Source organism: Numenius arquata, chromosome 10 (assembly GCF_964106895.1).
Source record: "Numenius arquata chromosome 10, bNumArq3.hap1.1, whole genome shotgun sequence".
In the NCBI taxonomy this organism is placed as follows: Eukaryota; Metazoa; Chordata; class Aves; order Charadriiformes; family Scolopacidae; genus Numenius; species Numenius arquata.
In genome coordinates, this window is record NC_133585.1 from 36,889,088 (window position 1) to 36,903,118 (window position 14,031).

The 14,031-nt window shown below is 38.3% G+C and overlaps 1 protein-coding gene across 1 annotated transcript in view; it reads left to right on the top strand.

Annotated features, from left to right (window-relative positions):
* The window catches only part of TRPC3 (transient receptor potential cation channel subfamily C member 3), a 42,241-nt gene extending 28,434 nt beyond the window's left edge, over positions 1 to 13,807 (top strand). The window contains exons 4-12 of the mRNA XM_074154564.1: positions 409 to 573; positions 3,400 to 3,616; positions 5,289 to 5,522; positions 6,871 to 7,135; positions 7,780 to 7,975; positions 8,457 to 8,666; positions 10,067 to 10,150; positions 11,176 to 11,251; positions 13,665 to 13,807. Coding sequence (XP_074010665.1) covers positions 409 to 573; positions 3,400 to 3,616; positions 5,289 to 5,522; positions 6,871 to 7,135; positions 7,780 to 7,975; positions 8,457 to 8,666; positions 10,067 to 10,150; positions 11,176 to 11,251; positions 13,665 to 13,807 — 1,590 coding nt within the window. The remainder of the gene's footprint in view (positions 1 to 408; positions 574 to 3,399; positions 3,617 to 5,288; positions 5,523 to 6,870; positions 7,136 to 7,779; positions 7,976 to 8,456; positions 8,667 to 10,066; positions 10,151 to 11,175; positions 11,252 to 13,664) is intronic.
* Positions 13,808 to 14,031: the final 224 nt, after the last annotated feature.

Below are 14,031 nucleotides of genomic sequence, written 5' to 3' on the forward strand. Positions count from 1 at the left end.
GCACGAAGGGAAGAGGCTAATAGTAGATTATGGTCAGACAAGAATTTTCAGTCTTTGCAGGAATTCTGCATGTACCTTCGATCAGCTTTATTTGATGGGAAATTGTTGGAAGTTAGGACTGAGGTGCAACTCTGTCAGGGTCCAGCTGGGTATGCAAAGCTGTTCTAATAATGCTTAAAAGGTGTCTGTCAGCAATGGCTGGCTGCGTGTGCAACCTTATCCCCAAAGTGCTACTTTAACTCAGCTCAGCAGTTTCTTCTTTATTTATCAACCTTTATTTTAAAGGAAAGGATAAAAAACGTGGTTATTAAGGTCTAAATTAACACATATATTTAAGGTGATCATGTATGTAGCAGTTATATAACTCTTTTTACAGTATTTCTTGGTTTTCTTTCTTCCTCTTTACAGTTTGTGGCCCATCCGAACTGTCAGCAACAGCTACTGACTATCTGGTATGAAAATCTCTCAGGATTACGGGAGCAGACCATAGCTATCAAGTGTCTGGTTGTGCTGGTTGTGGCATTGGGCCTCCCATTTCTAGCCATCGGTTATTGGATTGCACCATGTAGCAGGGTACTGAATTTTATAAATGACTTATCTTGTACTATTCTGGGAGCTGTTTTCCAATTTCTGGCATTCAAAATGCAATATTGTACCTCTAATTCTGCTGCTTCCAAGTTTTAACTAATTAATGATATTTTTAGTAATCTCTAGTCTTGAGCCAAAAGATGCTATTTGTTTTATTTGCACTGTAAAGAGAGGACCGCAGTGATGAAACATGAAAATAAATTGTTTGAAGTTTAAAAAAAGAAAAAAAAAACCTTTCTCTGAGAGCTTTGTTTCTTTTTTAAATTTCCGTAGATCATGCTCTGCTATATAATTGTGTTTTTATTAGTAACATGGATTTTTTGAAAGCCAGCACTCAGATTTTGTATTCCATCTCCTCTGATAGCATCTTAAGACCTGATGCTGTTCCCATATAAACCATTAGCAGGATATCTGTTGACTTCAGTGATGCAGAACTTAATTTTAAGTAAAATATTTGTTATACCTGCCCTTGGAGGTCTGTTTACCAAGTGAACCATAGAGCAGAAATTACATTAAATGCAGTATTCCAACCATGTGGTAGGGTACATTTGTAGAAGAGAGTAACTGTGAACTCTTACTTCTTTAAAATTACATGAAAATAGATGGGTGCTTCCAGCTTTCTTGATGATCTCACAATGAAAATAGCAGCAGTTTCTTTGAAATCCTTACAGTCCGTAGCATATGAATTGTCTGCAAATGAAGCAGATTGATAGATCATTGGTAAATCAGAAAAAGGAAGATTTCTCTGTTACATTAATTTTTTTTAAAAAATTAAGAAAGATTATTTCTGTGCTGAATGTGGTCTTTCAGTTATATTTCCTTAACAAGTGTACAGCAACAAAATGTGAGTTTCATTAATTTATATTTTGCTCTTGTAGTTCACCTCAAAAAGGATAAGATTTTGCTCATCTCCTGCATATTTGAAGGGAACCTGATGTTTTCTGTGGGTTAAATGTTTATTTACTTTAAAGATAAACCTTTATGAAAATAGGATAATTGTTACTCTCATTATTCTCTGAAATGTCACTTTCCATGAATATCTGTAGTAAAGATATTCCTTACTTGCAGCTCCATATCATAGAAACATATTAATATATATTTTAGCTGTTGTCTAATATGGGAAAGTGACATTTGTCCTTGAGCTTTAATTGCCAGTACCAGAAACATCTGACATTTTTCCTAGTGCTAATGTCAAATAAAAGTGCTGTACATTCATATCAGTTGTTTGATATTGTAATTTCAAAATGCTTTGTAAAGGTCAGGAGCAGGAAGGGAACCTGAGATTGTTTGCATATGTAGTAAATGCTGTTTAGTGTGTGCTGCTCCGCTTAGTTCATAGTCACTGACCCCAGTTTCAGGAAGACCGTTCCTTGAAATAAGAAAGCCGCTTCCCATTCCCCATCTGCGGAACTTGGATTTTTCTTCTTATACAATACTGCTGATAACAGAGCTCTTCACAGGGGATTTTAGAACATTGCATCCTATTGGTGATGTATGTGATAGTTCATTGCATTACAACTGTTTATTAACATTAATAAAGGTCAGACGTTATGTGCGGAGCAGTACATTGTTCTGTTGTACTGAAAGAGACAGGAAACCTTTGGCCTGAAGAGGTGTGCACAGCTAAGATGAAGAAGTCTGTCTAGCATCTACCTTGTCACACCTTGTGCAGAGCTGGGACAAGTATTGTGCTGCTCAGGCCACAGAAAGGAGGTTTATTCCAAAGGTATTACTCCTTCCAAAGGGCTGGGAAGGACAAGTAAACCTACACATGCATTCACCCCAAGAGGTCTCCAAAGAGCGTCACTAGGGAGTCTCAGTGCCGTCTCTGTGCTTGAGCCCATGCACAAATTGCTGGCTGTGGGGCCACCTCCCTGATACCTGCTTTTCTTGAGTACAGGGTGGGGAGTTGCAGCAGCACTGGCCAGACAAGACCTTCGCTGCCTAAATAAAGTATGGTGGCAGTATTGCCCTAAAGGGGAGTGGACTTACAGCTTGGCACTTCTGTTGCTGGCTTGCAGCATAAGGCTTGTATTGATGGGATCACAGACTCCTCTTTTTCATAACAGCCACAGAACGACTGCTTTTTCCAGTGTGGTCTTCTGGAGGCAGCCGGTTCTATCTTCTCATGCAGACTGCCTCTGTTCTTGCTGTTTTGTCCTTCTACCAGGTGCAGATATGTATGAGATCAGCTGAATTAGTTTGAAAATAGTAATATTTCTGATCTTGTCCTTCTTAATCCATTGTGATGGTGCAGTTGTTATTTTTAGTAGACGCAGGTTATTTACTTGGAACTTCTTGCTCTGAACATACATTCTGTGGATGCAATACAGTAGCCAGAGATGAGAAGACGAGTCTGTAATTTTTCCTAGAGCTATAGTCATAGGCAAGCTAGTAGTACGCATTTGTTGATAAGGAAGGTATGTTTTATTTTATTTTATTTATTTTATTTTATTTTTCCATGGGCTTGCTTCCACCCCTCATCTGCAGGCGTTAGATCAAACTCTGGTCACAGCCATTGTACGTTTGTAATTCCTTGGAGTGGTTCCCCTCAAACATTGCCATCTAGAGTTTATGGAATAACGTGAACACTCGCTAACAAGACAACATATTCCATAAGGCTGCCTTCGGGAGACTTTTGTCTGAAATAGAGAAGCATCACAGTTCAGTGCACTTGGAACAGTATCCTCTAAAAAATTAGGTTTCAGACTGTCCTGAGTTCCGAGTTCCTGTTTATGCTTCTGGAATGTCTGATGAAAGAGTTTGTTTCTTTGAGAAAACTGAATGACTGCTTTCATTCTACCTTTGCAGCTTGGAAGAATTCTTCGAAGCCCATTTATGAAATTTGTGGCACATGCAGCATCCTTCATTATTTTCCTAGGCCTGCTGGTGTTCAATGCTTCAGACAGATTTGAAGGTATAACAACGCTACCGAATGTCACTGTTACTGATTACCCTAAGCAGATCTTTAGGGTGAAGACTACTCAGTTCACCTGGACAGAAATGCTGATCATGGTATGGGTTCTTGGTAGGTATATTGCCCCTTCATCATTTTGTCAACTGTTTTCCTGCAGACATAAATTCTAAAAGAAAGGAGAGATGCCCAGGTCTAACCTTTGCTCCAAAGGCTGTGCGGTTAGAATAAACCCTTAGGGTGGATAACAGTACATTAGAACTGGTGAGGGCATCAGAGCATCTCTCTGCTGCCCTCTCTTGCAGCATGGGGTTAAATTTTGTTTGCTGATTTGCCACACTGTTTGGTAATTCTGGCATTTGTAAAAGGAGCACAGGTTTGCTGAAGAGAATACCACAGAAATTATATTTTACCGAAGTAGTTTTCTTAAGTAGTATCAGGCAGCCTATGCTGCTGTACATGCCAGAAGGTCAGGAGTTCCTACTGCACGGTGTTCGCGTGCTAGCACATCGGTGCTTATGTGGCATTGCTACCTAGGTGGCATTTGGGGAAATCACAGTTTCTACCAGCGTCAAGGGGCTAGTGAGTCAGTTCTCATTACTCAGGTTTTTTTCACAATACTTATCAGCTGTTTGAAACTCTGTATGGCAAAAAATGCTATCTTCTAGCATTTCATCAAAGTCAGGTGCTTTACACAGCAAAATGTCCGTTAGCCACATGATAATGTAGCACTCTCAGACGAGAAAGGAGTGTTACTGTGGCTGCTACATGAAGGTGCCTCACTCTGCCTTTTGAATCGTCTGAATCTCCTGGTCTAAGCACTGCTTTATCTTTAACTATGTTAGGGTAGGGGGATGCGTATTCCTTGTATGCTGCCTTTTGGTAGTCCTCGCACATACTCATGGGGAGCAGCCTCTTTATTTGGCAGAAGGCAAGGACTGAGATTTTGGTGGTCTCTAGAACAGTCACTGTGAGAAATTTCTTGGGCACTCAGAGACAACCAGTCTCAAGCTGATCCAGTGCATGGCTGCTGTGCATATGGTTGGGATGGCGGCGGTACCCCTCTGAATTACTCAGCCAGGGAAACAGGGATAAAATGTTGTGGGGTTGTGGTTTTGTTGTTTGGGGTTTCTTTTTCCCCTAATAAATTTTTTTGAAATAAGAAAATGTCTTGAGTCTCAACAACTACAGCTCTAGGTTATAATGAGGCTGTGATCTGGATTAATTCCACATAAATGAGTTTCTGACTAGAAGCTTGATTAAGAAAACTGAATTACACATAGCTAAATTCCACTTTCTATGCTGAAAAGCATCTTAGTCTGTAGTGGATAACCGGTAGTATAATTGTGCCATTTATATTTGGTCATCTGTGTAGCTGGGTAGTTGTGCTTCTCTGTAAAAACTAACCCTTCTGATTCAGAAGTGGTTTATGAATGTAAATGTTAAGGAAAGGGGAGGAGTTCTTCTTCCACATTTAACATTTTTCCTTCTTTAGAAGTGATGTTCTTACGCCATAATACTTTCACTGCAAAGCTGTGGCACTACACTGCCCTTAGTGGAGATGTCTGAGCTTTATCCCCACAAATCAATTAATACCTTGTCATTTGATCAACCCTGTTGAAACCAAGAGAGCCTTACTCAAGGAGTATGATGACTCTGTGACACTGCAAATAAGTGAATTTTTGCTCCACTGGTACCACCTGGTTTTATTAAATGGGAAAATGCAGAGAGTTTAAATGAAAAGAGTTTGGCCAATATGGCTATGTTTTTTCATTTCTTGTTGCAGGTATGATGTGGTCAGAATGCAAAGAGCTGTGGCTGGAAGGACCCAGGGAATATATCTTGCAGTTATGGAATGTTTTGGATTTTGGGATGCTGTCCATTTTCATTGCCGCTTTCACGGCGAGGCTTCTGGCATTCCTGCAGGCCACAAAAGCACAACAATATGTGGACAACTACATTGAGGAGAATGACCTCTCTGAGGTCACACTTCCTCCAGAAATAGAATATTTTACTTACGGTGAGTTTAACTTTTATGCAACGCAGATCTGAACATAGAGAAACTGGTATGATGCACTAGCATTTCAAAGCCTTAAAATGAATATTTGCGTGTGTTTGTGTTCATAGCATTGTGTGACCACTTCTGCCTCAATATTTTTGTTTCTATGCTATTTAAACAATAGTTGTTGTGACAGTAATTTGATAATCAAGTTTGCTAATATAATAATACCAAACAATAGGCATGAGGGCGACATCAGTTCAAATGTAGCTGTCCATAATTTTATTCTAACTGTTTATCCTAGAGCTAGATTTGACCCTCTTGATTTTAAACATTTGCAAGCTACATTTTACTCTTGGCTTAGTGCATAACACATAAAATTTTGATGTGAGATTTTTGTTTGGTTCAGTTATTTAATACAGTTTCTTGTATTTGTAAAGATCTATCAGCATTTCCTGCTGAAGGAAGGATGCTGGCCCAGTAAAGATCTGCTCAAATAGAATAAAAGTACTGAATAGTTGTTGCAGTGCAGAAATTGTAACGTGATGTAAGGTGTGATGAATCTCTATTTGCAACACCAGCAAAGGCTGTATTTGCTGCTGGTGGTGGTATTTTAGAATATGCTTTATGAATTTCATTACAACAACAGACTCGGGTTTGTTACTTATATTAATTGCTCTATAATCAGTCTAAATTTGTACATATGTAAATACACATTCAGAAACACAGGGTATTTTGATATGAAACATTTTAATTCGGTGTTATTTTCTAAGATTGTGCATTAATTCATGTAATAAACAATTTCTGAATTTACATATAACTCAATTTTCTGTGCGTATTGTGTATGAAAACCATGATCCTATTTCCATTGAGGTGAATGGCAAAAATCTTCATGATTTCAATGGGGACCAGGTTATATCCTGAACCTGTAACAAAGGCAAAAGCTTAGCGTGATTAAAAAATGAAATTGTTAATCACCCAACACTGTTAACTTCCCATCAATAAAACACAAAATATGAATAAATTTCTGGCTTTAGCATAGTGATTGTTAAGATAGCAAATAATAGACTTGCGTTAAGAAAAGCAATATGGATTTACTTATATAGTTCAGGTTAAAATGCAAACTGTAGAAGAAAATGTCCTGTTTCTTCAATTACAGGTTTTTTTCTAGCAAAAGGTAATGTAACTTGCAGTCATTGTTTGTGACTTAAAGAGAAAAGGAATAGAGTAGCAAACTGCTAGACTCTTCAAGTATTTGTCTCAACTAAATTCAGACATGTTCATGGAAAAATCCTATCAAGATCTATTTTTAAACATTGTGAAAAATGAGTATCTCCTTATATTTACCTCTGCATTTCATGTTTTCCAGCCAGAGATAAATGGCTCCCATCTGATCCTCAGATAATATCTGAAGGCCTCTATGCAATTGCTGTTGTTCTTAGCTTTTCTCGGATTGCATATATCCTGCCTGCAAATGAGAGTTTTGGGCCCTTGCAGATTTCACTTGGAAGGACTGTTAAGGACATCTTCAAGTTTATGGTCCTTTTTATTATGGTATTTCTCGCATTTATGATTGGAATGTTCATACTGTATTCCTACTACCTTGGAGCTAAACTAAACCCAGCCTTTACAACGTAAGTATGAAGTTAAGTAAAAAGCCAATATGAGACTTCTGGTTTTTCATGAAGGTAATGAAATCTTTGGATATTGTACGCTCTCTCCTAGCGTTAAAACTGAAGATAGTTGAAGTCGGTGAGAAATAGGTATCTTAGAACCTGAGAAAGCCAAATACAAAAGACCAATTGACCTAATAGAAGGGTTAATCAGAAGCTCTTGGAAGGAGTGCAGCAGTTTCCTTCCCATCAGCCCCATATTTAGGTTTATTAGGACAGGGAAGGTCTGCCCCCTGCAGAGTTAGAATGGAAAATAATGAGATCCTTCTATCCTTCGTCTCAAAACCTGGAAATATTACACCTTTCTTATTCCTGGGCTGTTGTATTGGATGTATTGTTACAACTACATTCTCTATGATGGATAGATGGAGCACTGTGGAGAAATGGAACATACTGTGAAAAATATTTCTTGCATGTTGCTTGTTTTGATCAGTGCTCTACAAACCTGGTTCACAGACAAATTACTTGAGATTGTTTATAGATTGTAATCTATGCACTGCTAGCATAATTAGCACAATTTATATATTTATTTGTGTAGTTAGTAATAATGCCTTTCTCTTCTTTTTTTTTTTTTTTTTAATCTTTTCTTTTTTTTTCCCCAACAGAGTGGAAGAAAGTTTCAAGACCTTATTTTGGTCAATATTTGGCTTGTCTGAAGTAACCTCTGTTGTCCTTAAATATGATCATAAGTTCATCGAGAACATTGGTTATGTTCTTTATGGCATATACAATGTAACAATGGTGGTAGTTCTGCTCAACATGCTGATTGCTATGATCAACAGTTCATATCAAGAAATTGAGGTACTTTCTGTACTCCGTTATAAATCAGAGGTAGTTTTCCTGGTTATGTAAAAAGCTGTGAGTACTGCTCTTTTAAACCATGTCTGCCTTGAAGCTAATACTTCATCACTTGTGCGAGTACCAAATTCATGTGACCACTTTAATGAGAAAAACAAGACTTTACAAAAAGTTCCACTTTAAATAGCACAGAGTTTACATGTTGGCTTTCACTCAATGCAAAAATAACACTTGTTTAAATGGTTCACATGCTTTAACTAAGTATTGTCAATGAGATGTTGCCATAAAGAGACAACTGAAATTTAATTAAAATAGACTTGATAAAGTGATTGCATTTTTGCAGAAGTACTGGGAGTCTTACTAGCAAGCAAATAATATTTCATTTAAAACCAGAAAAGGTCAATATTTAAAAGAATTTTCATTTGGAAGAAGTTTTGCATTTCATCAAAACGAAGCACATACTTGTTTTTATATCTTAACACAGGATGACAGTGATGTTGAGTGGAAGTTTGCTCGTTCTAAACTTTGGTTATCGTATTTTGATGATGGAAAAACATTACCTCCACCATTCAGTCTTGTACCAAGCCCCAAATCTTTTTTCTATTTCATCATGAGGATCATTAACTTTTCTAAGTGCAGGAGGAGACGGCTGCAGAAGGATATTGAAATGGGAATGGGCAATTCTAAATCTAGGGTAGGTAACTGAAGTCTTTTAACTGCAATGAAGAATTGTGCGTCCACTCTGCTTTTCTTTAGGTTCTAGGGTATAATTTGTGCTTATGATAATAGTTCGGTAATTAGTTAAGCATTTATTTTCATACATCTGTATTTCAGATTGCTTAAATGTACTGCATAAAACCAAAAAAATAGCTATAAATTTTCTTAGGATAACAAGGTCCAGTGACTGGAAAAACACAATTAAAACAAAAATAACAGAGTATTCAAAGATGCAAATAACTCCCACAAGGAATGACCTAAATATTGAATAAGGATGCTTGCAGCCTCCATTAGAAAGATTTTTAGTTCAGGGTGGGAAAAAAAGGGGGGGAGGGGAGGATAAGGAGAGAAAACTTTTCCTTTCACGACAGACAGGAAAAGGATAAAGTGTGGTCAGTATGATATTCACTTCCTACTGTCAAAGGCTATGTTCTTAACAGAAAACAACAGGAAAGAGGCGGGATCGGTAATAATAAGAATCTTCAGCACTTCCATGACATTCTAAACTCGAGTATCTAAATGTTCTATGTATTAATAGAATGCAGTGTCATAACACCCTTGTGAGAATTAGATAACAATATAGGCACAGGGTGACTTCAGTTTGCTCCCCTACCCCACCACAGAGGCCAGCTATAATTGATTCAGTGACTTTTAATTGGCCACATAGAAAATCAATGACAGATGCAGATTAGGGTTGAACCTTCTTCATACCTGTTTTTACTTCACCCTCGCCAGTGTATCTGAGAGAAGAGTTAGGTCCCTGAATTGGGAGTAACAAACCTTCCGTACTGGTCACAAAGCTATCTTGTCCAAGGTGGCCTTTTTCCCTTCTGTTTCTAGCCCACTTCTACAAAACTCTTAAATTATTTGGGTTCTGATAGCTTTCTGTTCTATATATAGATAGATAATAATTGAACAATGACCATTTTTCTAAATGTATGACTATTCCTGAAAATGGTGCTTTGGAAAAACGCTTTGAACTAAACAGAAATGGTTTTGAGCATGCATGTGTAATTAAAAGTATGTTTAAGAGTGCAGATCCACAACAGCTCTTTGTTAAATTTTATTAAGTTCAGAGAGTCTCTCCTTGCTCTAGCCACTCATCCCTGCCTCCAAGTCATCGTTCATTATTTCCTCAGCTGTGTGAGCACATTTGCTTTGAAGTTGTGCTGTGAACAGGTTGGCTAAAATTGTAAGTGTTTAAAAAAAACAAAACAGAACAAAACCCAACAAATAAGGCAATCTCAGTTTTCTTGGAAATAGTACTGATATAGTGACAATGGAGACATCCCCAAGAGGTCTCCAAGAAAAAAAATTGAGCTGAATTCTAACTGCAAATTCCGTAATATATTTTAATTTTGTCTTATTTCTTCCTAGTTAAACCTTTTCACTCAGTCGAACTCCAGAGTTTTTGAATCGCACAGTTTTAACAGCATTCTCAATCAGCCAACACGCTATCAGGTAAGTACATACCTGATGGTCAGTAATACAACTGTGTGAAGGTACTAGCAGAATTTTGAGTTTCAAGGACATTTTGCCTTCACCAGATAAAGAAAACCTCCTGTAGAAATGAAACTCCAGGATGCTACGGGGAAAAAAGACAGTTATTGTTCAATCCCCGTTATTTGAAATGTTAAAAAAACTACCCCATGCAACACTTAAATTTTTCCTTTGATGTCCCAGTTTGGAAAGTGTGAGAAGCAAACATCTGAAACTGATTTCTGGGGAAGGGATGTAAAAGCATTGAGCTAAGTTAGCATTACTTTCCCTTCCTTTCTTCTCACAATCTGAGATGTGACATTCACCATTTCTACACAAGGGAATGCTCCTCTCTGGTAAGAGGTGTCTGTCAGATATTACCTTCCTGTCTGCTTTCCAGCTCAGATATAAAAAATTAAATAGGAGCTCTTGTTCCTCTAGTGAAAATGCTGAAGGTATGTAATCCACCTGTGCAAATTATTTTAAGATGAGCTACACTAAGTTAGGTATGTACAAGTATATTAGTACCTACCAGGAACCCTAGTAGTTATGGTATAAAAATACAGATATAATCTTAACTGATCCTTTACAGATGACATTGCATTGTCATACTGTAAAATCTCAACTTTTTTTTTGTTCTTTTTAAAACGTAAATATTTATCTATTACATATCCTTTCACATGTGAACTGAGTTTAACAAAGAGTAGACCTATTCTGAAGCTACTTGAAGCCTAGATTAGGTGTGTTTAGACATGTTTTCCTATTGTCCTGTTCCCTACAAAAAGTTGTGGTGCTCTGTAAATACCAGGTAACTGGATGAGAAAGGTGCTTTATTGTAATGGTGAATCTCAGCAGGCCACCAAAAAAGCCCATATGAGGCAACTCCTTGATGTGGGGCTGTTCATTCTTGCCCCTACACAGATGTGAGGGAGATGGTTAAGAAAGAAAAGTGAATAGTGTTTAATTACATATGCTCACCTGATTATGTAATTGTTTTAATCTGGCAGCAAATAATGAAAAGACTGATAAAACGTTACGTTCTGAAAGCACAAGTGGACAAAGAAAATGATGAAGTAAATGAAGGTAAGAAGGAGACTGCATTTGCAATATTCAGAGACAATTTTTGTCACATTGTATTAAGAATCAGTTTTACAGTGGTGCATGGAGGTTTCAGGTAAAAAGAGGGTTTATTTCTACTTCAAATGCACTGAACTCGGACAGTAGTGGAAGAATGCCTGTGACAACAAAAATGGACAAGTAGGACCAAAGAAGTAGAACTGAGAAATACTATGGACCCCGATTTACAGGTGGAAAACGAGAGCACAGACATGACACACAGTTACAGAGGAAATTTGTGAGGAAGTTACGAACTGTATTCACACTTCAGAGTCCTAGTCAGAGCTGCAGGACATCTTTCTGTCTGTTCATTCAACTGAACGCACAATTTACCACTTTACACCATGAACTATTTGTATTACCTTCCTTCATAAAGCTGTGCGGAATATTAATCCATGGAGTTGTGCATCATTAAACAAAGCTGTACAGTTAGCTGCATGGTGAGAAAAATGACAAATGTAGCTGCTATTTTAGTGTGCGACCGGAGGTCTTTTGAGAAACGATGGATCTGAGCTTGGTGCCTGGTGACAATGCGAACTTCCCTGGTAGCAGTGAGGAGGGTGTGCTCCAGGTGCACATCCCATCCCCATTGGGGTGAGACTAAGACAAATGCTGTCCTCCTTCCTCCAGCCTTTCCGGAACAAAACACAAACCTACAGGCAACATTGCCTACACTCCAGCAATGGTTTTATTCCCATAGGCTGGAGGTTATAACCATCACGGTTCAGCCAGTAAGAAATCTGTGTGACCACCACCAGAAAAACATACCTGCTTAGCATAAGTCCGGGCTAGTTTGGTTGGTTTTGGCGCAATGGGAACGCTTACCCAAGCCACTCTGCTGGCAGCTGTGTACTCTCCAGCTGGTGTACAGCGATGAACGGCTTAGATCAGAACAGCTTTTACTGGCATGGGAGCATGGGCCGTTTCGTGTGCATACGTGACATGAGGGACCTGAACAGGCTGCTCTCTCAGTGAAGGCAGCACAGCTTTTAGTTACTCGCTGCTTACCTGTAACTCCCTACAGCGAGAAGCAGGGAGCAGAAAAGAAGACGGGAATTAAATCCCACTCTGTGCCTTCAAAAGGCAGCATTGTGCATTGACTGTTACCCCATCCTATGTGGCTGTACAGAGCTGAGCTTGTGAGTGACAAAAGCAGAAACTCCCCAAAGTGTCCTCCTCAGTGTGCCCCTCTCCTGTATCCCCATTGCTTCCCTCCTGTTCCTAGAAATCATCTGCCTGGTGATGGATGAAAAGATTCTTCTCTCACCAGCAGCCCCAGGGGCGTACGAGTCTTTCCAGTTCCCCAATGCCTGGGTGGTATTGGTATATATGTCTTTAGATAAGCATGATGGGGCAGAAGAATCATGGTTCATGGGCGTCATGGTTGTTGCTTTATCAACAATTTTTCTAAAGTCCACTTAGAGCAAGTCAGCGAAGCCCTGAACCTCAGTCTGTAGCTGCACAGCAAAGGTAGTGCTCTTCCTGTCAATGCCCGTCTCGTTGGTACCTGAAGTATAGATCCAGCCTTTGAAGATAGAATTTTTGAAGTCTGCTGTATTCTAAATAGAAAACTTGCGCATTCTTATATACTGCAGCTATTTTAAACTTAAATCTAGGGATTTTTCCCCGTTTTGCATCACTAGGGAATTCCGTATTCTTTTGTAGTCTTTCATAGGTGACAAATAATTTCCTGTGGTGGCTACTGTGTATGAATTTATATACCTCACATTGCTGGGAGAATAGTAATTGAATGTTTTAAAAAGCTTCTGCTCTTGAAATGAATATCCTATAATGCAAAAAAATGCTGTTGCTTGTTATGAGCCTCGCCTTGACAATTGTTTTCATTTAAATGCGTTTTTTGTATTTGCGTCACATTTTAACATAATTTTAAATTGGTTGACTTTTTCTAATTCAAAGGATAATGGTAAGGAAGAGGAGAGAGACTCAGAAGCTGTGAGTTTTACTGCCAGCTCTGCCACACTTTTCCTGTGTGATCTTGGCACATCGCAGAAAAAAATCTCTTTGCCTTTTCTCTCTGAAAGGGGGATACTAATATTTACCAGCTGTTCAGCAGTGTTGCCGTGATTAATTCATTAACCTATATAAAGTGCTTTTTGAATCTTTGATGCTCTGTATACACGTGGAGCACAACATTAGAGTCCACTGGACCATGAAAATACCTTTGGTGCTATTTAGGGGTTGAGACGCACTTAATCCCATTGGGAATAAAGAAGAGATAAAGCCTCCTGCCCCACTCCTGTACCTGCTCCCGTCAACATTTTGAGATTAATCTGAAATACGCACCGATGTGACTTCATAGAACAGTATTGAATGAACCCTAATCTTTGCTAACACATCTTTCTTTCAATGATTAATACAGGTGAATTAAAGGAAATCAAACAGGATATCTCCAGTCTTCGCTACGAACTTTTGGAGGATAAGTCCCAAGCAACAGAAGAGTTAGCGATTTTAATACATAAACTCAGTGAGAAACTAAATCCTAATATGCTGAGATGTGAATGATTCGACAAAGGAACCGTGGCTTTGACTACAGCACAACTATTTATTGGCAATAATATTTCAGTATCTTATACTTGAAAAATGTATTGTAGATTTTTAGCACTGAATAACTTTATGTACAGCTTCTCTGGAATTTAGTCTTAGGAAATTTTATTAACTCACCACAAAAAGATCGCTCTCTTCATTTTAATCATCTAAAAGCAAGAACTATTTTTTTTTTTCTTTTT